This window comes from Poeciliopsis prolifica, unplaced genomic scaffold (genome assembly GCF_027474105.1).
Source record: "Poeciliopsis prolifica strain line A6 unplaced genomic scaffold, Auburn_PproV2 SCAFFOLD091, whole genome shotgun sequence".
Lineage (NCBI taxonomy): Eukaryota > Metazoa > Chordata > Actinopteri > Cyprinodontiformes > Poeciliidae > Poeciliopsis > Poeciliopsis prolifica.
Genome location: NW_026562466.1, coordinates 604,077 through 629,061, shown reverse-complemented (window position 1 = coordinate 629,061; position 24,985 = coordinate 604,077). Strand labels below are relative to the sequence as shown.

At 44.0% G+C, this 24,985-nt stretch overlaps 1 protein-coding gene across 5 annotated transcripts in view; it reads right to left on the bottom strand.

Moving 5' to 3' along the window:
- Positions 1-1,032: 1,032 nt before the first annotated feature.
- The window catches only part of zeb2b (zinc finger E-box binding homeobox 2b), a 76,000-nt gene continuing 52,047 nt past the window's right edge, over positions 1,033-24,985 (bottom strand). For 2 of the 5 annotated variants that reach the window (XM_055022824.1, XM_055022825.1), the window contains exons 3-10: positions 21,317-21,572; positions 16,773-16,841; positions 14,243-14,431; positions 11,954-12,168; positions 9,656-9,764; positions 7,216-9,224; positions 4,540-4,720; positions 1,033-3,070 (exon numbers count right to left, since the gene is read on the bottom strand). In XM_055022824.1, coding sequence (XP_054878799.1) covers positions 2,493-3,070; positions 4,540-4,720; positions 7,216-9,224; positions 9,656-9,764; positions 11,954-12,168; positions 14,243-14,431; positions 16,773-16,841; positions 21,317-21,572 — 3,606 coding nt within the window. In that variant the 3' untranslated portion in view covers positions 1,033-2,492. The remainder of the gene's footprint in view (positions 3,071-4,539; positions 4,721-7,215; positions 9,225-9,655; positions 9,765-11,953; positions 12,169-14,242; positions 14,432-16,772; positions 16,842-21,316; positions 21,573-24,985) is intronic. The other 3 variants (XM_055022827.1, XM_055022829.1, XM_055022828.1) reach the window with 3 other exon arrangements.

Genomic DNA, 24,985 nt, shown 5'->3' with positions numbered 1-24,985 from the left:
AATAAAATAAAACTATGTTTACATTAAGAAAAACAAATTAATTATGACTTTCCAAAACAAAGATGATCCACATAAATTGTATCTTTGAATTTAAATATGTGCTTTAAACAATGTCTAAAAGAAAATAGTTTTAAATTGATTTTCTGTTCTTTGTTTATTCACAATTATTGGGACCACAGTAGATGGTCCCAATAATATAAAGACATTCTAAATAAATTTAAACATGTAGATCTAATATTTTTTTAAAATATCAAAATAAGTAAAACATTTATCATCACTTCTTTATGTTACTTTTTCCTGTTTCAAGGAAAATTATGAGAATTTTTGGAGAAATATCTCACATTTAAAAATGAACAGAAGTTGACTCAATTTTAAAAATTAAAATAAAAAAATTACATTTTTAAAAGTGAAGGATTTAATTTTTGAACTTAAAAAATCATTTTCACCAAAACAAACTTTTTTCAATTCTTGCCGACAAAAAATAAATTTTCTCTAAACAGACATTTTGTAATAATCTTATTTTAAAATATGAAAATAAGTGAAACATTAACATTTTTTAAGTTACTCCTTTTTTTATTATTTAAGAAAAATTATGAATCGCAAACTAATTTTGCAATAAAAATCTTATTTTTTCCCAAAAGTCATCTGCAATGTAAAATGTTCTGGAACTAGAAGCTTTTAAGAGGCACTATTTTCTGCAGCGGATTAAGACGTTTGCGTTTGTTGCGTCTCTACAGGATCCTACTGACAGAGGGAAGCGTATAAATTATTAAAAACTTGTTGATTATTATTGTTTAAAGCATAAACAGGTGGAAATATGCGGAATCTATGTTTAGCTTTATCTAAATGAGACGTAAGCCACAGCGCTGAGGTCAATTCGCTTTGATCCGCCTGGAAAGGAGCACCGAAACTGTATCTAATTAACATAATAATGAGCAGCAGAAGCTTCATCCACTGCAGCTCTGCAATAATGTGGATGTGAGAGCAGGAAGATGCTGCATGTGAGGAAAAACGAAGCGCTGAAGGGTTCGGTACTCTGTAATTTGGCTACTTTTTATTCGAGCAGGGTCATCTTCAAGAGAAAATTACAAATTAAGAATTCATAATACTTTTACAAAGACATTTCAGGAAAGATTTCTTCTTCAGTCATCATATCATACATAGTATTTAACAGTCCCTCTTCATTGTTTTTTCAGCTTAAAAAAAGAAAACAAAGATGAAGAAAGTGGAATTTTTTTTCAGTCGAAAATACAGTGTCTTCACAATTGTATAAAAGTTCCCAAATTTTGGATTTTTTCTTCCAGTAACTGGAAAGTAAAAGAAAAAATAAAATAAAATAAGATTAAAACTTCACAATGTTTCAAAACACAATAAATGCTCTTTTTTTTTTTTACGTAAAATTTGCCCCTATGATCGACAACATGTTCCTTTTTACTAAAATATATCTATATATTGAAGAACTATAGTACTGTACACAACAGTATGAAATAAATAAAATTAGGAAATATAAAATGGGCCACATAAATAATAAAAAAAAACGAAAAAAAAAACGGTTTGGTTGTAATACTGAGAGAGTTTAAAAAGAAAAGAGCTGAGAAAACATTGCACAACATAATGTAAACTAAAGGAAAACGTCTGCCTATACGTCTTTAATACTGACACGGTGCTTCGGAGAACAACGGTGAACCATCTCATCATAATACTGAAGCTGGTGAAGAAGAACAAAACCAAAAATAAGAAACCGAACCGTTCTTTTACACAATACGAGGGTGGCACTTGCAGAAAAACACACAGGTTAAAAGGTTTGCATATAAGGCTTCTTTTTTCTTATCCAAAAACACCTTACAAAGGCTTCGTCCTTCATCGTTTTCTTCTTTTTATCCCGTCCATAAACTGTAATTTTCCCTTAAAACGAAAGTCTCTTTAAAACTTCTTTAAAAAAACAAATCAAAACACAGTTTAAATTCCTTCATTTGATTCAAGAGGCCTAAAACAGTGCGGCTGGAGATGTTTGGAGAAATAAAGACGACATCGAAAAACGCAGGTAGGTGGTAATACTGAAGGACTGCAGTGCAGGTAATACTGCTCTTTTCCAACACTGTATAAATATATACATAGGCAATACTTTTTATTATTTTTGTTCATGATTATAGAAGCGGAGTGCAATTTGTACAAGTCACTAGTTGTGCTATAAATACTATGGAACACAGGAGGTTAGCACCACACGTTGATTTAGGCCTTAGTACTGTACATTTTTATTCATTTCTTCGTTGTTCGGTTTGCATAATGCAGCTTATTTCACAAACCCGCCACTGATTTTGGAGTCCTGCGTCCCGCTTCGGCAGACGTCGTCCCAAAGAGAGCTTCCCGGAAGCTTCAGGCACGTGCAGCTTAAAACGCGGCGGGGCGTTTTAAACCGAGCAGGTGAGAATGCCGAACCGAAAGAGACAAACTGAAAACTGTAAGATGGGAAGCTTCCTGAAGACCGTCCGTTACATGCCGTCCTCCATGGCGTCCTCGTGATCCGATTTGGTTTCCGTTTTGCCGTCCAGCGAGCTGTCGTCCATCGAGTGCTCCCCGTTCTCCTCCTCGTCCCTCAACGTGTCCGGGTCCGTGTCCATGCTCTTGCTCTCCTCCTCTTCCTCCTCCTCGAACTCGTCCCTCCGTCCTATCTTCGCATACGTTCCGTCCACCTCCTTCCGCCCCTCCGCCCTGATCCCTCCGTTCACGCCGTCGTGCCTCAGGATGGCGTCGCGCTCCGCCAGCTCCGCCGGGTAGCCCTGAGGAGTCATGCCCTGCAAGTACGCCCTGCTCATCAGCAGCTCGGTGGGCTCCAGGTGGCCCTTCTCCCGGGCCTCCCTCTCCGCCGCCTCCCGCTCCTCGGCCTCCCGCTTGCAGTAGGAGTAGCGGTGGTTCATGTGCTGCGAGTAGGAGCCCGAGTGGGAGAAGCGCTTCCCGCATTTGTCGCACTGGTACGGCTTCTCTCCGGAGTGCAGCCGCGAGTGCTCGATGAGATGGTGTTTGTGTTTGAAGGCTTTCTTGCAGATCTGGCACTGGTGCGGCCGCTTGCCTGCAGAGACGCAGAAACAGAAAGCGGGACGGGACGTGAGTGAGGCGCCGGAATCGCAAAAAACAACTCAAACAAATCACAACAAAGCAAAAAACCAGATTAATTTAAGCTGACAAACTGCTGCATCCTGGATGCACAAAGGGGTGTTACAAGAGATCCTTCCTGTTTTCAATTTTACATAGAAACTCTCTTTTTCATTTTCTTAGTTCATCAATAACAGATGCTCATTTAGCTTAAGCTACTTTCATCAACAGAAAACATCAGAAAGTCAACAACTGTGAAAACCTGGAACAGATATTTTTACAATTTGTAAAGTGACATTGTTAAAATCATCAACACACATCAAAAATGTTGGTCAGTGTTCCACTTATTATTAAACAAAGTTACAGTATAAATAGTACTAAACGCCAAGATTACAGTTATTTTTCTGTTACTAACAGCTGCTTCCTGATGTCAGAAGAGAGGTCCTTTATTTTAAACTTTTTTAATTAATAGTCCAGAAAAAAAATGATATATTTTACTTTATCTTGTATGCTATATTATTGTTAATTATTCTTGTTTTTTATATATGTTTTTGACACTTATTGATTTTGTTTTCTGGACCTAAATATATAGCTGAAGCTGTTAGGCATACATTTTCCCACAATATACAAAATATCTATTCTATTCTGCTTTTTATATAGTACAACTCATATTATATAGATCAATTCAATAAAAGTGTCCCAAGAACATGGCCTTGAGGAACACCAAATGTAAACAAGAAATGTCCCACAATTTCATTATCAATTTATCTTTGTCTTGTTGGAAAAACAAAGATATATTGAATAAAAGTGTCCCGAGATCACAGCCTTGAGGAACACCACATGTAATTAAACCCTTTGCCTCCACTGGCTGCTGCATTTCTAGCTGCCGGTTCAACAGGAACCTAAAAAGCGGCAGCATTCAGAGCCTAAATGGTCCCTCGCTGTCTTTTCATGTCCATAACTAGTCGGCTCCATAAAGCTTTGAGAAATACTGGATAAAATAAATGATGCAACCTGGTGAAAGAAGGTCTCTGTATAACAACTTCTCATCAGGAAGCTCCTGCAGTTTGGATGATATGATTTAAAAACAATAAATAATTATATTCTAGGTAAGTTAATGTCTTTTAAGATAGCAAAATAGTTTTAACATGATATGATTTGAAAATAAAAGAGCATAGCTCCCTCTTCTTTGGCTGCCTGCATTAATTTAATTGCAAAAAGGAACACACAAAGTTTTAAGACATCACATCCCTGTCAATGAAGAAGCAAGTTAGGTGTTGGGTTACATATACAACTTAAGGATTGAACAGAAAAGGAAAAAAGAAGGAAAAAGGGAAATAAAACAAAATATATAAATATATACTTGTAGGATTTGGCAACACAAACATTTAAAACATAAAATGAAAAAGCATGGGGTTTAAAATAAGGGTCTAGAACAGTATATACCTGTGTGTTCATATTTGTGTCTTAGAAGGGAACTGCTCTTCTGGAATGTTTTGTCGCACAAGTCACACGCGTACATACCACTTTCGGTCTTCTTTATCTTCTTCCGCGACAGACAGGAGTCGGGGTCTGTCATGTCGTCCAGCCCTGACAAGTAATCTGGTGTACCGTCAAGCAGGTCCCCCTTAGAGACAAGAAAAGAGAGACAAAAGACGAGAAATAATAAGCATCGCGGCACCTGGCAAACCCGCAGAGGCTGACAAACGGTTTCAACTAACAGTGATAAAACTGGAGCTGTCTGCTTTTCATTTATTTCCGAAGAAAAATTACATGCAAAATGTTTGTTTTGTCAAAATCTATTCCATTGTAATGTGTAGCTGGAAGGTAAATGTGATAAAATTTAAATCATACAATGTAGCTAAACCACACAACAAAACATATGTGCTAATGAGCTAAGTGCTAAATGTGACAAAACAGCAAACAGTCAAAAATCACTCCAACAATATCAAATACGCAAGTAATTGTATGAAAAACAAATGTGATGCTGATGCTTAACTGAAAAAGCTAAATGCTAATTATGCTAATATAATCAGTCAAAACCCATTTTATAGTTTAGACATTTTATCATTTGTGCTGCTAAATTATGAATATGAAAAAGTTCATTGTAATCAAATTTTCCAATTATTTTATAAACTGTAGCTTTCAGAGAGTGAAAAAATATTTTACTGATATGCTAACTGTTAGCTTTGCTAATCTGATGAAGCATCTTCAAAATAAAAAATTGAAAAGTTCAAGGTTAAAGAAAAGCAGACATTTTTATGATGCTTAAAGTTAAAGAAAAGTTACATGAAGGTTGTTTTTCCAGAGCTTTAGAACTCAACAAAACTCAACAAATGCTAATGCTAATTTGCTAAATTCACAAAGGTTCAAACAACATAAAGTTGGAACTAGCAAAGAACGTTATGATGCCATGAACTGGTAAATTTTAAAAGCATTAATGTTGAATTTAGCTAATTATTCATTTACTTTAGTTACTAAAGTTAATAAAAATGTGCTATTTATATAATGTCATATAGTACTGAATATTATTTACATAATTACATAATATCTTGTTTGAGAAGTTTAACAGAAACTCAAGTTTGCTAACATGCTAACTGCTAACTGTCTTCCAATTGCTAATTTGATGAATCCGCTTGAAATGATCCATCAACATATAGATATATCTGGCCACCATGATGTCATAAAATGTGCTGCTAAATATTAAACTGAAATAAATATATATAAATAAAAAAGGGGCAGCCTGTTGATTGAATAAAAACATGCTAATATGCTAACTGATATACACGTACTTTCTTGCAATGCCGAAAATGAAATAAACACCTATTTTAGGAGTTAAATTATTCTATTGCAAATGGATTACATTTTAAATCTAAGGTAAGTTGAGTTTCTGTCTTTTCCAGCAGCTGTAAATTTGTTGAGTTGAAACTGGAGCTAATGTACACACACAGCGAAACTGCTGCATTTAGTGGCAAGGAAACAAAAAGCAGAAAGACAACCTAAAGAAAGCAGAGATAATTTAGATGTAAATATTTTATTGTGCAATCTGCTGCTGAATGGCAATAAAAAAATCATCTGTGACACCATTTATAAAGCCCTAAACTCCACACAATGCTACAAGTTCATGCATTTTTGATTAGCAGCACCCAGCAGCGTTTATTTCTTATAAAACTTTCAGCTCTGGAATAATATCTCCCATTTATAACTGACAGCTTCCTCATCATGAAGCGCAGCTAGCCCAGGCTAATTTTGAACTCGTGTTAAAACCGTCCCCTTTTATAATGAAGATTACTCTTAAATTTAAATTAATGGAGAACAATATTACAACATTAGAGGAGACGCGGTGAGCCGTACTTGGAATTGCAAGCTCATATAATGATTATAATCAGAAGGTGCACCTTAATGGCCAATATTGAGTCACCAAAGCCTGCTTTAATGAATATGTGTGTGATAATGTGAGGACCGTGTTTTAAGAACGGACCACTATCACTCTGCAATCAATTTGAACTAAACGCCTGTAGCTGTATTTTTAAAATCTAATTTAATAACTTAGAATAGGAAACATTATTAATACTTTTTTTTCATCAAAATGGTTCCCTCTATGTTAAACAGCCTTCAGCATTTGCTGGTAATGAACATGGAGACTGTGCATTATTAATCCACATGTAGTGAAGAAGCTCATTTTGGCGTTGGTTCGCTTTAAAATGCTGGCGAAACCCGAAGTAGGGAATTTTAGAGAAGTGCACTGCTCCGGGCTTCACCTTTGTCATTTTTACAAAGGCCTTTCACCCATATTTAATAACAAATATCCCGGCTCTGGACAATAAAATTTGACGCTCCTTTCTTTTCAGGCTGCAAGGAAAATAGCGCTACGATTCAGAGAAAATCTCCTGCTCGTGTCATTATCATAAACCTTTACACCGCTAATGACATCTCGGTTTTCTCCCACCTCAGGGTGGTGTCCCAGCTGTTTATCTCCGTTGCCTTTGCCAGTTCATCCTACCTCAGGTGAGCGTTTCTCTCTCCTGACTCTTTTAATTAGCACAGAAATTAGTTCAGCACATTTCAGAGAGTCTAAGAGAGCCTGGGGCTTTTCACGAAAATCACAGGTGGCTCATTTACCTGGAAACCCGGTTTTCGCTGGTACTTTCTCCTCTGCTGCATCTCGGCAAAGGTAGCCGCCCCTGCTGCGTAAGTGTAGGCCATGTGCGGTAGGAAGCCCATTTGATCCATGCCCGGGTACGGCCTGAGACCCGGTATGCTGGCCTGCATGGGGGGCATGAATGTGGCCGGGGGGAAAGCGCTCTGCGGTGGAAGTGACGTGTACAAAGGTTTGGCAGCAAACGGATTGATGCCAAAGATGGGGCTAGTGCTTTTTTCAAGGTTGCCATTGTTGGTTGAGCCTGAGAAATCCTTCTTGAGATAGGCCAAGTTCAGCGGCTCTTCGAAGTGCTCTCGGGGAGACGGGATGCTGCTGTGGTCGATGGTGATGCTGTTGACCTTCGGCCTGCTCTTGACGGTCAGTGCGTGCTTGGGTTCCTTCATGAGTCTGGGCAGAGACAGGTCGAGCGGCTCGGCCTGCAGGTCCTCCGACGTCAGGCTGTTTGGAGTGTAGGAGCTGCTGTGGGAGTTTTTGGAAGATGTGGACGACAGGTTCAGAGGCGACGGGGTGTTGCTGCGCGAGTGGTCCAACTTCTCGCCGGCGGCCTTGCCGTTGCTGCCGAACTGGTGGTTCTTCAAATGTCTAAGCGAGTTGTCACAGTTGTTGACGTTGTTGTGGAGCTCCGCGATGGAGGGGGACGTGATGCGGTCGGCGGGCTTGATAAGAGACACGGGCGACCTAGCTGCCAAAGAGTCTTTTGGAGGAGTTTGGTGGTTATTTGTTCCGACAACCATTTCCGTGTTGTTCCTGTGCTCTAGTGGTGGGGTCCTGGTAGTGCTATACTCATACATCTTTCGCTGCTCAAACCATTCCTTGACAAATTCCTGAGGAAGGCCGACCGCTATGGAAATTTTGAGCAGCTCCTCCGAGTTGGGCTCCATGTTCATGGCAAAGTAAGCTTTCAGCACAGACATGTGGTCCCTGTAGGGGTTGAGGGGGCCGCTGAGTCCCTTCTCAGACAAAATGGAGGAGTGGGAGTTCTTCTCCATGAATATCCCTGGTTTGTTAGCCATCAGATTCTCACTGGGCTGCAGCACAGCTTTGATCTCCTCGTTCATTTTGCACAGGTAGCGTTCATGTTGGTGCAAAGGTATTGGCCCTGGGAAGGTTTCTTTGCAATACTGACAAGCGTACGGTGTAAACATGTTTTCCGGCACCTTCTCCTCCACACCTCCTTCGAGCATGTGGTTGGATTTCTCTCGTTTGATATTGCTAATCTGTCTCTTTGAGTCTGTCGTCAAGCTCTGGAGGCAGGCTTTGGCTTCGTTCACTTTCTCTAACGTGTAGTCGATGATGCTTTTGGTGGCGCCGTTGTGATTGACCAATGGAAGACCAACCTGAGCCCCCCCTGGCGACGTCAACCCCTGCTTCTGCTCCTCCATCTGGTTTCCCAGCTCCTTCATGTAGGCCTTGAGCTTGGAGAGCTCCTCTGGCTTGCAGTCCATTTTCTGCCTGCACACAGTGTTGTCCACGATCTGGAGGACCTTCTGCACCTCGCTAAGGTTGTTCGCCAACGGACCCGGGTAGCCGCCAAAGTGCGACTCCAGCCCGGCCATGCTCAGATGCTGCAGAGGGCTCTGCGCCGTGGAGTTGTGGTGGTTGACGCCCAGCGGACTGTTCCCTCCCATCCCTCCGTTCATAAACGGAACGGGAGCGCCGAACCCGTGGGAAGCCATCATCAGCTTGTAGTCGTTGAAGTCGAGCGGCTCCGTTTTGATGCTCATGTGGCTCCCGTGATCGGCGAGGCCCAGCGACTTGCCGTTCTCGATCTTCTGGCGCAGCTGGGTGATGGCAGTGTTGGTGGGTGAGGCGGAGGCGGAGGTGGGGGACGAGCCCGGCTTCAGGTTGGTGCGCATGCGGCCGTTGACGGCGATCAGGCCGATGCACTTCTTGCTGCTGATGTGGGAGCTGTAGGAGCCCGAGTGGGAGAAGCGTTTCTTGCAGTTGGGACACTCGTAGGGTTTTTCACCTGAAATGACAAACAGGTACAGTTTGAGGTGACTTTTCTTTCAGAAAACAGACTTTTGATGACTTCTTAAGGTGCTTTTAAGGTTTTCTTTAGATTTCTTTTCATCTAGAGAATTCAATCTGGAGAAGACTAAATGTTCTCAAACTTCGCAAAAATGCTAACGTGCTAAACAAATAAGTTTGACACTTGTTTCATACAAAAGACATTACCATCTTTGTGTTTTTTCTAAATATCCAAAGGACAAATGTTTAGAAATTGTAGTTTAACATTTTCTTTGGATATCTGGCCCCAACAGTTGACCAATGAATTAGAAAGTAAGGAGGTTTTTTGGAGATTTTATTTGCATTTTGGCAGCTTTTTCACTCCGTTTCAGTCTGCCATTAAAGACTAAAAACAAAGCGGGAAGTGATAAAGTGGCGTGTAAAACTCACCGCTGTGAATCCGGAGGTGCTCCTTCAGGTGGTGTTTGTACTTGAAGGCCTTGCCGCACTCGGTGCATTTAAACTTGCGGTTTCCGGCTGCTTGGTTGAGCAGTTGGTGCTGCAGAAAGACAGACAGACAGACAGAGTGTTTACATTTTAACAGTTAAAATTAGACATTTTTATTATTAAAAAATTATATAATAATAATTTTATTATATAATACTTAAAAACAATTTTTTTTAAAGAAGATGCAGAAACATGGTGAGGATGAGAGTTCAGCAAATATTCACAATTGGCTGGCATGACAACGGGCCAACGAGGCGTCTTGGCTTCCTGTTCCCACCTCAGATAGCGGAGAGAATCGGATACCTTTTAATTTCCTGGACGCTCGTCCAAAAGGAGGACTGCCTTTACAATCTGGCAGCCCAGAAAACAGAACAAATGAAAAGAGGCTTTTTTAGCGCCTTCATTAGGAGCACCGATCTGATCTAGCTTTTCATTAATTTTGGCCTAATCAGCTCAGAAAGTATCACCTGGACGCTCGCAGTAATTGGGTCGGCTTGTGGGAACTTGAGTCAAAGGTGAGGCTTGAATTAATTTCCAATTGGGACAACGCCACCGACTGCCCACATTCCTGGGGAGACAGATGGCGGGACACTGGGAGGACCTGGTGGGTCCAAACCTTCAGAGGGTGAAGGGGGAAGGGGTGGGGGGGGGGGGGGGGGGGGGGGAAGTGTTGCTGCGTTGCATAAACAAACAGCAACAGCTGCTTGGCCCCCCAGAGGAGCCCTGCCCGGTAAAGTTTCATCTGCTGCTAATAGGACACAATTGCACCGTCAGGCTGCTGGTGGGCGGAGACTGGATGTTTGCATATGTATAAGCTCTAATTAGTCATATTCTAGCTAATTGGTTAAGAGAAGGAGGAGTATTAGCGCTTGTAAACACAGAAGACGGCGCGTCGCAGCGCGTGTTTACCTATCAGGACGTAATTCTATGTAAATCTGAATCACTCCTCCTCAGTTTGGCTGTTAATTACCAAATGTACATTTAATACACATGCGTGTTGCTTGTGTCTTGACTAATCTGCTGGTAATTAGAACGAGCAGCAGCAGGAAGAAAGGACCTAAAGAAGACATCACTGTGAAATCGTCTGGCGGATAAATAATGGTTGGGTTTTGTTCAGGCCGCTGACCAGAGCGTGGCCCGGCCCATCTGCTCACACCCAGCTGGCGGGTCAGGTGAAAGCGCTCGGATCAAGCAGCCTGGCAGACCGCGCTCAGGGAAAAGTCAGCCCAGAGGATTCTGATTGGTTCAGAGAGGGACGACTCAGAGCAGAGTTTATAAATGATTTTAAAAACAACTTTCACGCATTTTGATGCAATTTAGAAAAACAAGTTTGGAATGAAGCTGAAGAAAATATATCTGAGATGGATGGATGGATGGATGGATGGATGGATGGATGGATGGATGGATGGATGGATGGATGGATGGATGGATGGATGGATGGATGGATGGATGGATGGATGGATGGATGGATGGATGATGGATGGATGGATGGATGGATGATGGATGATGGATGGGATGGATGGATGGATGGATGGATGGATGGGATGGATGGATGGATGGATGGGATGGATGGATGGATGGATGGATGGATGGATGGATGGATGATGGATGGATGATGGATGGATGGATGGATGGATGGATGGATGGATACCCTTTAAATTCTCTCTCTCTCTCCTCCAGTCTTCATCTGCTCTCAGATTTACGGCTCTAATTTCCAAACTTATAATTACTGCCAATGTGCAGAAAGTGGAGCTAAACATCCGTGGCTGCCGGATTCTCGACTTTAAGGTGATTCATGCGAACCTCCAGCGGATCTGCGTCACATCCCGGTCGCGCGTGACATAAATCGCGGCAGAAGATCCGAGCGTACACAGATGTTTATGCGGTGCATGAAATTAGAAGTGGAGGGAGGGGGCTGAGTGATGGAGAGCCCCCCAACACTCCGCCGCCCCGCAGCACGGCAGCATTAAAGGCCAGGAGTGGAGCGAAGTTAAGGAGCTGATAAAAATTTCCAAATTGGAAATTAACACAATCATTCGATCGTGAACACGAGGCTGGAAAATCATATCAGAGAGGGCCATCAAAAAACCATTTAGGGCCTCAATTAAAGTTATTACCATTAAAGGATCTGCATCTTCAAAATGCCATGAAAAATTAATAATGATTGCCAATCAGAAAAAAAATGATCGGGCGCGATGGGGATGAAATGAAACAGGCAAAATGGAGGAAACGCCGCCTCACCTGATCCCTGGCGGGCTTGTGTGTGGCCATATGCCGCTCCAGCTGAGTGCGGTAGGCGAAGGTGTAGTTGCACAGGGGGCAGGCGAAGTTCTCCTCGTTCTTCTCATGGCGGTACTTGATGTGCTCCTTGAGCGAAGTCAAACGCTTGTAGCCCCGGTCGCAGTAGGGGCAGGTCAACAGTTGGGCGAAGGCATCTGGCGTTCCAGGTGGCAGGTCTGTACGAGAGACAGCGGGGGGGCGAGGCAGGCCGAAAGGTCAGAGGATCAATGGCAGCTCGCAGGCAGGGTGCCCAGAGTGCTATCTGCTCCAAGGACGCCATTCGCTCAGAACTGGCCCAAGGAATACACGAGCTAAGCGACCGCTTAGCTCCCCCACACCACCAGGGGGCCCAAGAGCAAAAATCCAGAGTTACTGACAAAAGGAATGTGTTCCTTTTGAAGGGGTTGTTAAAGTTTAGGCTCCTTCTCAAAATATTTGGTGAGTTTTTAGAAAAATAGTATCAAAACAGATGTTAGAAACACTCAAAACTTATAGAAATGTAAATTTTAACTAATAATAAAACTTTTTGAAACGTCTAAAATCGGTTAAATGTGACCAATAGTCATTTCCTGATAAAGTCTCAATATGTTGTAAGCCTGTTAGTGTTATGTTTTCAGGCTTGATGTTTATTGTGTGACTATTCTGCAGCATCTTGAGTTTGTCAAAGTCAAGCTAGCATAGCTAACCAACATCCCTCTCCCTTTTTCATTTTTCATTAAAACTTTACTGACCTGTGACACGTGATACCTTGGATTCTGTTTTCTAGTTGTCTTAGTGTTGACAATTAGTAGGAAAACACTGCGTCGATTTTCTTTTAAATGTCAGTTGTACATTTAATATTTAGCGCTTCGTGCTGACACAGCTACAACCAATAGCAGTCATTATCAGCAAGCAGTTTTTTTCCAACAATGTAACGTCACTTTAATGTATCTAAAGAAATTTTTAAACAACATTGAATAGTATAAATGTTATTCTTATTTTTATAATTGCTACACTGTTGGAGAAATATATTAAAACTTAAACAAATACTGAAAATCTAATTTGTTTTAGTTTGCTACACTTGAAAGGTGAAAATCAAAATCAATAGCAACACTAATATGATGTGAGTTAATTACAAATGATGGTTTGTTTGAGTAGAACAGGAATGATGAGGCGATTGGTGTTGAACTGTCGGTTCGGGGGCCCACAAATGAAAATCTGCTCCAGGCCTCAAAAAGTCTTGGGTCGGCCCTGGATCGGCTGGACTTCGCCCTCCTTTCCTTCATGACCAACCCGCCCATAAACCGACATTCTCCATCCACCTCTCCTGCCACAAGATGTCTGCCGCATGACTCACCGAGGCGTTCAAATCCCTCAGAGGTGCTGCTATCTGATTTCAAGAGGCTGCCCAGCTGTTGCTGTGAGGCTGTAGGTAAACACCCAGACATCCGGCGAATCTGTGGGACCAACAGCTGCACGCTCGTGTCAGCGGGAAGAGCCGCTGCTCGCTTTTCCACAGATTCCAGCCGGACAATCTGTTACCGCGGGATTCACGGTTTCTCACGGATTACCCAACGCTTCGTTTCAGGAGGTTTTAAACCATAAAACGCTGGTTTTAGGGGTTTCGCAGCTGCAGATTTTCAAAACAAAATAGAGTAAATATGGAAATGTTGAAGCTTGAAAGACTTAACTATCTTTTAAACGTGTTTTACATTTACACTTATGTCACTAAAACGTTAAATAATTTACATTTTATGACTATTTCTGTTAAATATGACGATTTTCTACTTTTAGCTGATGAGAATGCGACATTTAAAACTACATTATTACATCAGATCCATTAAAAGCACATAAGCTTAATTTTTCATCACCTGCTTAAAGATTGTTATTTTAACCTCTTGATCGCTGTTTTAATGAAACGCACATCAAGTATAAAACATGTTAAGTTTATATTTTTTACCCATCAAATAAATGAATAGATTTACTGTTTTTGGATAAAATTATAAAAACCTTTAATAATCCAGTAAATCTTCCACCTTGATATTAATTCATTTCATTATTAACGTTAAGTAGTTTTAAAAAATACATTTTTTAAAAGTTTTTTGTAATAAACATTAGTAAAAATACTCCAAATTGTTCTGAGAGAAAGTTTTATAAAGTTATCAACTTAAATATTAAAGAAAATGAATGAAATATTTTTCCATCACATATTTAGAGTTTGAATGTCCAAGGAGAAATAAGCATATGTAGGATGTTCGACCCGGTCCGTACCGTTTTCCTCGGGTCCCGTTGCCTCCGGCGTTCCCAGCCGGCTCAGCTCCTCCGGGGCTTCTGGGTAAATGATGGCGGTGTCGCCGCGCTGCAGGTACTCGGCGATGCTCACCACGTGGCTGTCGCCGTCGTCCAGCTTTCGCTTGGCGAAGAAGTCCTCCAGCTCTGAAGTGCAATCCATGCTTTTGACTGCAGACAGGAAGGAGGAGAAGAAGAAGGAGAGGCGGTGAGATAAATCGAATTCACTTTTTTTTCTTCCCCAGAGAAATGTCTTACAGGAGAATATTGGGAACATTGGGGAGGAAATAGGATGAAGATAGCCACCCTGAAACATTGCAGCAGTGCTTTGGGGGAGATATATCTAAATTACCGGGTTTGCTTGTCATGCCATGTCTGCTAAAACAAGAACTGTAACTTAATCCGGGCAAAAATCAGAGATAAATGTGCCACTATGAGCTGCTGAGGAGAAAACTTCACTGACCTAATTTACCTCAGACAGAAAATCTGATTTTCATGTCAGGAAAATAAAAAAACAGCACCCTCATTCACGTATAGCCCCACACATACACACAATCACGGCTTAATCAGCAGCAGCGCCACGTTTCTTTCTATCAGCTTTCACATAAAAGGTCAATCAAGAGGCCGTGGCTTTTGTTGGTTCTGTGTCGAACAGATTACCGAGGCCAAACCACAAGCCGGCGCACGAAAGGAGAAGAAAAGAGACACGCTCTGCCATGGCTGAGCCCAACGTGTCTTAAGCCAGCCAAAGTGCTGAGGCCACACAATGTGAAATTATTTCCCAGTCCCCTCTCTTCAGGGAAACTCTTAAGCTGCAGCCTGGAGATAGCTGCAAACAAACAAAAACCCCCAAAAACCTGAGCAGAAACGGAAACGGCAGCCTTCATTAGTCGAGCTGACTTTCAGAAAACACACAAACATTCGACGTTTGCAACCTGCAGACTTTCTTTTTGCCGCTTCTGGCGTCTCATCAGGCGTCATCCCCTGTTAATGAGGCTTTTAAAGCACGAGCCAAGGTGAGGTTTAAAGAGCGGTTTGTTCAGCAGCCAATTTGCAAAAGGTCAAGGTAGTAGATATTTGGATGTCAAAAATGGCACCGAAATGTCACCGGTGCCAATGGATCACTTTGGAGACGGGTGACGGCAGGATTTACAGCATTCTGCTGAGCTAATTGAGATTGTTGCGTTGACGATTGATCATTCGATCCGATCTACAGAGCAAACGCCACGTATCGCGTTTGGATGGAAAATATAAGGGGAGAAACCTTTATTCCAGCAGCGCAGGAAATCACCTGGATCAGAGTGTGCTTTGGCACCGCGACGTGATCGAACTGCTCATGCCTTTAAACAGAATCACATGTGATCCAGTGGCGGAGAGCTCCGACTGCATCGTTTCCAGAGAAGAAAAACTCCTTTAAAGCGGTTGAAATGGAAAACATTTGCAGCATTTGGAGCGGGAGAGGGAAGAGAAAACACCACAACGAGCGGAGAGTAATCAAAGCTGAAGTGAAGGCTTTGAGGCAGGCCTGCGTGGCGTTCTGTGGGGTGAATTCGGTTCAGCACAGCGGCGGCCCAGGCCAACTGTTGAGGTGGCCCGGATGAAATCATGGAACGGAGGGGCGTGTGGCGGCAAATCAGCCCCGCACCTCAGAACGCGACATGGCAGCTCGGGTTCAGCTTCACCAGAACAAACACTGTTTAATTAGTGGTTTGTTTTTTCTGTTTTTCAGGTGCCAACGTTAAGACACGACCCATAAGTATGTCTGACGTCTTGTATTCTATTACAGGACGATGGCGTTTGGCTTCGTCCCTCTCTGCTGCGCTGCAGCTCAGACTAAATATTTTCTAGCTCTTGCTTTTGGTGGTGTTTTCTTTCTTTGACTTGAAAGTCAACTGGTGATCAAAGTTACAACATTTGCTACTGTGCGGTTCACTTTCACACCGCACTGTGTCAAACAATCCAAACTAAGTGAAAAACATGTTCCCCTCCTGGCCTGTGGGGGCGCTGCACCAAGAACTACTGAAGGAAACAGAAACATTTGAAACTCCTTCTTCACAAGATGGAAACAAAAACGGAGAAGCATCAGATTCCTACAACTGGCATTTCTCTTGTCAGCACTAAGCTAACATGTCTGTTTTGGTTGAATTTACCCAGAATTCCCTGCACTGCAGTACACTTCCTGCTTTTGGAGCGGTTTCCGGTTCACAGATCCATTCAAACCGCACCAGAGTTCACTTCAACTGGACCGAGACAGAGGTTTGTTCTGTTTTTGTTCCGGATCTGAGTTCATGTCTCCCCAGAAGAACCGAACAAACTGGAGTTTGATGAAACACGACTGGTGTGAATGTTGCATAAAGGATTTCACAAAATGTTTCAAAAGATTGTAGAAATTCAACATTTTATGCTTCAATTTAAGCAGAAAAGGTTTTTTTTTCTGCTACAAAAATCAAAACTGTTTTGTGCAGCAAAACTTAACGTTTGATTAGTCCTGATTGATCAAGGCCTGACTCACCTGTACCGTTTCCAACTGCCTGTAAGGTGGCTTCTGGCCCCAGGGCATCAAAATCATCTTTTATTTCATCTGCAAACACAGAAGAGACAGAGCAGGTAGGGAGGGTGAGAGACGCTGACAACGAGGCCTTTAAGAAGAAGAAGGTATGGAGAAAGCAATAAAAGCACCGCTGTGCATCGCAGCGTGCCGCCGCTTTGTTCAGCATGCCTAATGAATGCTATCATTGGGGCCAGACAGTGACTTATTTACCTTTAACATGACAACAAGCGGCAGGGGAGGCGAAGGAAGCTTCAGTCGCCAAACACGGCGATTAAATACAACACGGAGCACATCCACCTGAGCAATCACAGAGCTCCAGCCAACACGCCGGCTGAGCTTATTACTCCCCGGCTGTGACGCCGCTGCAGTCCTCTGCATGCACGATCACGCCTGCTTTATCGCACGTCACGTGGTGGATGCCTCTCTATCCGAGCCATTGTGAAAAGCGCTCGCATTTTTGTGATTCGCCGCAAAGCCCCGGCAGAGAGTCGGTGCCTCGCTCCTGGAACTAAAAAGAATACAAACCCTCGACCACAAATGAGCAGTTGTAGCTGCAGGAACATTTCTCGGCGGCAGAAATAACCTCATCGGTCCAGGGTAGACCTCAAGTGGGCGGGGCGAAGGAGTCAGTGTTTTCAAGCAACAAAATGGGCAGGCGAGGCCTTTAATTCTAACTTTTACATGCATGATACTGAAGGAGGACGTGAGTTTCTGACCATAAAGAGACAGAAAGACATCCAGACAACCTTTTTGATCCATCGCTAGCTCATAATTAAAGAGCAAACCTCTAGAAATCTGTGTTTTTGTGCCTGTGAGGCCACATGGAGCAGGCCTAATCAGGGTAATGCCCGCGCAGACAGACTCATATTGTCCTGGCACAGGTGAGGCAGCTGTAAATAAACAGAGAGGCTCATAAACAAACCCTCGCTTGACAAATTTTTCCTCCACACGAGGACACCGGGTGGACAATCAGCCTAAGAAGTCGCCGGTCCCTCCTTCCCGCCCTGCTGGTGCAAATCAAATCAAGGTGCTTCCGAGAACATGCGGCGCTCATGCACAAGGGCGAGTTTCATATCCATACTAATGCATCCGTTTCTGGAGATCGGAGGAACCTGACGGGGATAATACAGGAAAGGGTTGAGGGAGTGCATGTTGATAATAATGTCGTCCTGCTTACATTACTGCACACAAAGGCCAGAAGCAGCAGGAATTTTTATTTTCAGCCCAAAACAATGGGGCTCGATAGTTTGTGGAGCTTGCAATTCCAGGGTTTGCTCGGAATTAGAGGCCTGGCTTCAGCGGCGGGATGATAAATAACCCGGTCAAAGGGTTTACAGAATAATGACAGACTCTTCAGACGGGTAGAGGAACGTCTTGCTGTCTTTTTTTTCCTTCCTGTACATGTATGGGAAACTCAAGACATAAATAAAGCAGTCAAAACAGATTAAAACAACCCCACAGGTATCAGATATCTGCATGTACGAAAACCTCCCAACAGGGGCAAGAACTCCCCCGCATTTCCGCGTCCTCATTGGCGCTGTGTTTGCTTTGGGTAATCAAATTTGCCTGCATGCCTTCGGGCTGACGTGGAAGGATGACCGGCGGGATTAACTGGCCCTTCACTCTCCCTCTGTTTACCTTGGAAAACTTTTGGTTATCTGCGGTTGTCTGAGAGCGGCCGCTTCCAGTAGGAGGTAGGCTAACACCGCGCACACCTCTCAGGCTGAGGCACACAGGCACAGATCTGTGGGCTGGAATCACCAGAAATTGCAAAAAGAAGCCAGAATTTCCACATCTATGCAGAATAGATGCGAATGTTGTGTCTCTGGGAAGCATTTTTGGTGATATTGTGTGAGCAGTAAATCAGACACCTCCTTGAAGAGTGATGTTGGGGTCTAAAGGGGCTCAGGAGGAGCCCAGTCTACCTCAGTGGGGCCCGACTGTAATTCCACCTATTTTCATAGCCGCTCTGATGGTGTTTATTTTCAAAACATTCCTATTTTTACGGCCAGTCACCGCAGTCGCAGGATCTTTTAAAGTCGACCCCCCCGACTTTAGAGCGTTTCAGCCTTGGGTATCCTGAATCTGTCAGGTTTGAGTAAACGCTTGTTGAACTGCAGGTTATATTCTGTGTTTTAACAAGCAAATAACAGGGAATCTAAGTCTTGGCGGGGCGGATTGACGTCTAAAACAGTACGTCTATTGTGAAACGGAGGAATCCGTATCACTTTACTGTCCAGGTCTTGTCACGTTGCCAACTCAAATTTAGGTATATTTCTGTGCAATTTTACAGACCACCACAAACTATAATAATTACTTAAGGGAAAAGGAGACAGTTTCTATTTCTATTTGTGTTTTTTTTCTACAGATAAACAGCTGAAAGTATTTCACATCTACACACTGAGATGTAGGCGTTAACTGAGCCATTCAACACATTTTCTTCCAGAATTATACATCCATTTAAATCAGCTGCTCTGCTGGTGGCAGCAGGAGAAAACAGCACAGGGATATTTTTTGTTGAATCAGGAAGGGATGCACCTTTTGGGGAACAGGACATGCCCTCTTCCAGAAAACAACCAGGCAAACAGGCAGAAATCTTCCCGACCTTCTGGAGAACAGCTAGAAGAGAGCAGGTGATTTATTTGAGAACGTCTGTCAGTGATAATGATGTCATGCTTTCCAGCACATTGCGTCCAGCTTCGCTGTGGGATTGAGGAATGTCAAGGACAACGGCAGGCGCAAGATTGTACCCTGGAATCAGAGAGAGATCCCTGATAAACTTCACTTTATCGTCTTCATCGTCTTCTTCCAGCAGAAGTTGAAAGGGTAAGTCATGAAGGCTCCACCTGAATGCAGACCCAACAAACGTCTCTGTCCTCTACGCTCTGTCTTATTGGGAGACCTGTACAACAACTCCTGATAGGGGAATGACAGCAGAATCATGAAGCAAGGAGGGAGGGTGCCGACTTATCTCAGGCCCGAGCTATGTGCTGAGGTATCACTGCAGACACGGAGGCACCGTGGAGGCAGAAAAAAGAAAAAAGTCCGGCTGGGAGACACAGCAGCCGCAAGATTGGGAAAGAGACTCCCAAACGCTCTAATGAACTTGACTTGCTCTCCGAAATATGTCAGCCAGTTTATCACACAAGAAGCAGATTATCTGGAAATTGCAACATAGTTGAATTACAGACATTATGGCACCGCAGGTCTTTATCAAATAAACAATTACCGTATGCAATGACAGCTTGTTTATCCTTTATCTTGATTTATTTACCACACCGGCTCCTCTTTCTTCCAGCCCTAAAGGAGCCAACACCAAGCGTTATTTAGAAGTTTTTTCTTTCTTCCGTCCCTAATAAATGCACAACTCCACCCCCTCCTGCGCCCTCCGTATTAAAATTTAAGGCTGCTGAATGTTCCCGGTTTTTTCGGCACAGCCAGTTCATTAGCAGAAATGAATAGCGAGGCCCGGCTCATTTAGATGGGCTGTCTTACATGACTTCTCGCCATACTCTGTTCCTGTCACATGCTTCCAAGAATCATTGACTCTTATTATACATGTAAATGGCTATCATAAAAATAAAAATTTCATTTAAGATTGTTAATGACCTTTTTTTGCAGCAGTCTGCCTTCCTTTAATGATTATACCCTGCCCCCTAATTAAAAGTATTTATCTTTCAAGCATCCGTGACTGGCACCCCCTGAAATGGGAGCTGCTCAACAAAAGACCATCAGTCAGTCAGGTTTGGGGAGGTATCACCTGCCAACATCTAATGTCTTGCATCTCCTGCAGAATCTGCAGATTTGACTCCTTCCTGCATTGTTTTTTCCCCGCTCCTACATTACTGTAAATATTTTCTGCTGTTTGGCTGAGAGCAGGCTCTTTTCTCTAAGCGCTAACCAAATGGTCCACCGCCGCTTGTGGAGAAACTGTTTATCGCGTCTGTCTGCCGAGATGGAGGGGGGGCGTCGCCGTCAGACCTGGCTTCCATCGCTGTTTGCAAAACGCTCCGTGCCGTTTGCTTGAGTCTACACCAGCACCAGATGGGTGGGGTTTATGGCATAAGATAAGTTCCACAAGTGGCAGGATGTGCACACAAAGCGTCCGAGATTCAGCTTAAGGGGTAGTTCTTGGGGATTGGAAGCTCACCTGAACCTCAAACATCTGGTGAAACTAAGAAAAGCAAAAGAAAGAATTAGTTTTGTGGAATATCCGAGACGTTCCACATGTCTCACCAGGGACAATAGAAGCTCACCAGGCTTTACGATTGCTTCTTATTGTAACAAGTGATTATAGAAACGCAACTTGAATCAAATCCTTCCTCCAGGCCAGAAGGGATTCAAGGTAACTCAGGATGAAACTTCTCCACCGTTCTGCACCTGTTTTCTTCATCAAATCCACCTTGTCTACCATCTACCATCAACCAGGCTCTTCAAATTGGTTTTCACACAAACATACATGGTATAAATGAACCCATGTGCAACCCCAGGCTCCCGACACTCACCAGTACCATCGACCGAGGCACTCAGGATGTCGTTGTCAGGCCAGATGTGCTCCACGCCGCTGTCCCGCATCTCGTCGTCCTCTTCGTCCTTGGTCAGCAGGCCGTGGCTCTCGGCGCGCGGCGACGCCTCGGGGTTGGTGAGGCTCGCCGGGCTGCCCGTGCCGTTGATCAGGGGGTCCTCCTCGGACACGGGCAGCTTGTCCTCCTCCTCCGTCTCTGAGCCCGTCTCCACCACATTCTCGTAGTTAAGAGCTGCAAACAAGAAAGAGAGAGTGGACAGAGAGAAGCCGGTCAGTGCTGGAAACTTATTTGGACTTCGGCTGGGGGGTTTACAACCCAATTACAGCATCTGCGACTGGAATTCGTAGCTGAACCGCAGCGGTGGGCAGACAGCTGTCCAGGAGATGCGGGCCAAAATAGCCGCTAATTTTCAGTCCTGCTCAGATGCCTGAGATGCCGCTGAGCTGCACCTTTCACAACGGCTCGGCTCTGAAACATACCAGCCGGCCTTTAGATGCTCCACATAGCAGATGCGGTTCCACAACAGGCTTAAGTTATCGTCATTTCGATTATTTCATACGGTGCTGTAAATCTAAATGCTTTCTGATCACAAACACAACCCTGGCTTTCTTAAAATAGACAGCATGTAAATAAGGGCTGTGAACTCAATCAAAGGTGGCTCTCGCGCAAATTTGTCACCGCCAACGGCTGTTCTTCAGCTCCTACTCGCCTCGGCGTAAATCACCGCAGAAAACGGACATCGGTGGGTTTATTGGAGCGCCGCAGATCCAACGCGAGGAACGGCACTGACACACCTCGCTTCAACACTCTGCTGCAACCAATGCATCCACACAGAGTTCAGACGACACAATAACTGTAGCTCACCGTCCAGTGAACTTTGTGGCCCTTTTAGGACAACAAGTCTAATTAAAGTCTCTTTATGCAAACGTAGAAACTCTTGGACCGTTTTGAAATAATAGTACCAACCAAACAATGTCCATGCATGACATTTCTGAAAACATCATGCATATGAAAAGATAAGCCTCCCCACCGCTCCTCCTAACACGTCTCCCTGAGACTGACCGGTCTGCACTTGCCTCCAGCGAACAACTGCACAACAGGTGCAAATTAAAATGAAAACGGGGCTTTCAGACGGGGAGCGGGGAGCAAGGAGGAGGAGCAGGAGGGTGGGAGAGCGGTGACCTGCCCCGAATACCAATCGGCGGAGGAAACAAAACCTTTTCAAGAGGTGTGATCACAAGGGTTTAGGCAAGTTCAGACTCCGTAATGCTCCTTACAGATGACAAAAAAGGCAACAGGCTGGAGCTGCTGGGAGTTCCTGGGTGGTCCGCATCCACCAAACGGCTCCGTACCTGTTTGGATGCTTCATCCAAAGTTATTTTCAAGTTTTGCATCCTTAGAAATGTTCAAACCGTTCTCAGCCATGTCTGTCCCATCAGCTCTGTATCCCTCCCTCCCAGCTTCCAGAGGAAAGAGGGGGGTTGCTGCTAGAACAAAGGACGGAGAGGCTTGGGAAGCTATCAACCCATCCCTGTGAACCTGATCCCTGGATGCAGATTCAATGACGGCGGAGCAGGGGCCGGCTGAATGAAATTATCTAAGGCTGGACAGGTTTTAAAGGGCCCATTCTTCCCCAATAAAAGGAGCGAGGGAGCTTCTTTTTGTTTCCGCACACATCCAGGCACAGCAAAGCGCACCGTTCCTGACTTCCCACATAGGGAATGAGGGAACGCTGCCCTCGCCGATCCAACCAACTTCTCAGGACTTTCGGTTATTTTTGTCCCGAGTTTCCAGCGTTTTGTGCCGCTTCCGAGCAAAACGGGGGTGGCGCTGAACTGTCTGAACGCAAAACCGTCTCCGAACGTCAGCTGTCAACGCGCACCTCCAAGAAGGCAGAATGACAGCGGGGCGCTCGTCAAGTCAAACGCGTAGTCTTAACACGGAGAAAGCTGCCCATTGTTGAGGTGCCACCGCTGACAGGAGCCGCTCCCTCCGCGAGCGCCAAGCATCTATTGGTATTGTGTCACGCAACAAAGTAATTCTAACTTACTAATATTTCGCAGGCAGCTTTTTCATCTCCCCGAACATCGGTCTTAATCAGCCTTTTGTGTCTTTTGGGAGAGAAGAAGACAAAAAGGAGATAATGTTTACTCCTCAAAATGCCTCTTCTGTCCTTTTCTTACCTTAAGTGTCATCCTTGACAAAGGCAAATTATGGATGACGCTCGTTTTTTCTTCTGCTACCTGTTTCTTTCCTTCGACTTGAGCTTTGCAGATAATTAAAATGACACATGCTTTTAGAGTATCTGACATAACATGGTATTATTCTGTCATTTAGTGGAGAAAGGAACACAGTCAGGGCTAATATTGTGTATCGATTAGGGAGGCTGGAAGGGAATCTGACTGGAGCGACTTGGCAAAACGGCACAAACGGTTCAGATATGGCAAAAAACGCAGAGGGAATTAATGTAACAAACCTCAGGCTGAAACAGTTGTTTTTGAAGAGTTTGACAGCAAAACAACATGCTGTCAACGGTGGAGTTATAATCAACTGGTGCTAAATGGTTGGAAGCATTCAGAGAAAGAGTAATTCAAAGGAATAAGCAGAGGCCACTTCTTTTTCAGGACGTTTGGCATCAAGGTTCATGCGACTGTCATCCAACAATCCACCATTAGCAGTAATTTCAATCTCTCTGAGGTCTGGACTTTGATTAGGCCATTGCTACACCTTTAGTTTTTCTTTTTTAGCCTGTCAGGGGGCGGACGCGATGGACCGAATCACAACAAAACCAAACCTTAGAGCAGCACAGACTCTTGGTGTCCATACATTTGTAAACTTAATGCTGATTGGTCACCACAAGGCTTTTGATTTGCTGCTACTTTCCTCCTAAATGTTACGGTAGCAGGAGGAATGGACGAGTTTCAGCAGCCTCAAAAACCTGAGCTCAGCTGTGCTTTACCTGCAGGCTGCTGGGGAAAATCATTTCAACAAGCTAACAGGTATAATCAGATTTATTTAACAATCCCCAAGTAGCTAAAGCAGAGCCCACAGGAGGCTGTGTTAAAAGGCCTTGCTGCTCGAGTGTCAGAGCCAGAGAGAAACAGCTCTGTGGAGGTGATCGCCGCAGGGAGAATGACTAACACCCACGTTGGCGCTCTCGCGCTCACCCCGGCTGACTTTTTTCCCTCTTTTTTAAAGTCAAGTGTCGAGGCTTAGCTCCAGGTGACACGCTCGGCCTCCTACGCCGATAATGAGCCGGGACATTCTCCCTATTGGACGATAACTGCTCGCGCTCGCTCCCTGTCTCATGAATGTGAGCCAAGCGGATCACCTGGATGGCTGCGAGGGAGAGACGGGGATGCGGGAGCGCAGCGTGTGTGTGGGAGGGCATTAAGGTGGAAGCAGGGTCGCTGCCTCGCGGCTACGGCCGGCGGTAGCGGATTCTCATGATGACCTTTTGTCTGCCATTGTTCGCGTCTGCAACAGTTTAAGCACTTCCTCGGGTAACTCTGATAGAAACCTCACACCGACCGAGGGCAGCAGCTTTCCTCCACATTTTTACACTTTCAGACAACCTTCATCCTGTTTTTCTTCTAAACCGGTAAGAATAATGTGAAAAAAGAAAAAGCTGCCCGGTGACGTGAGCCG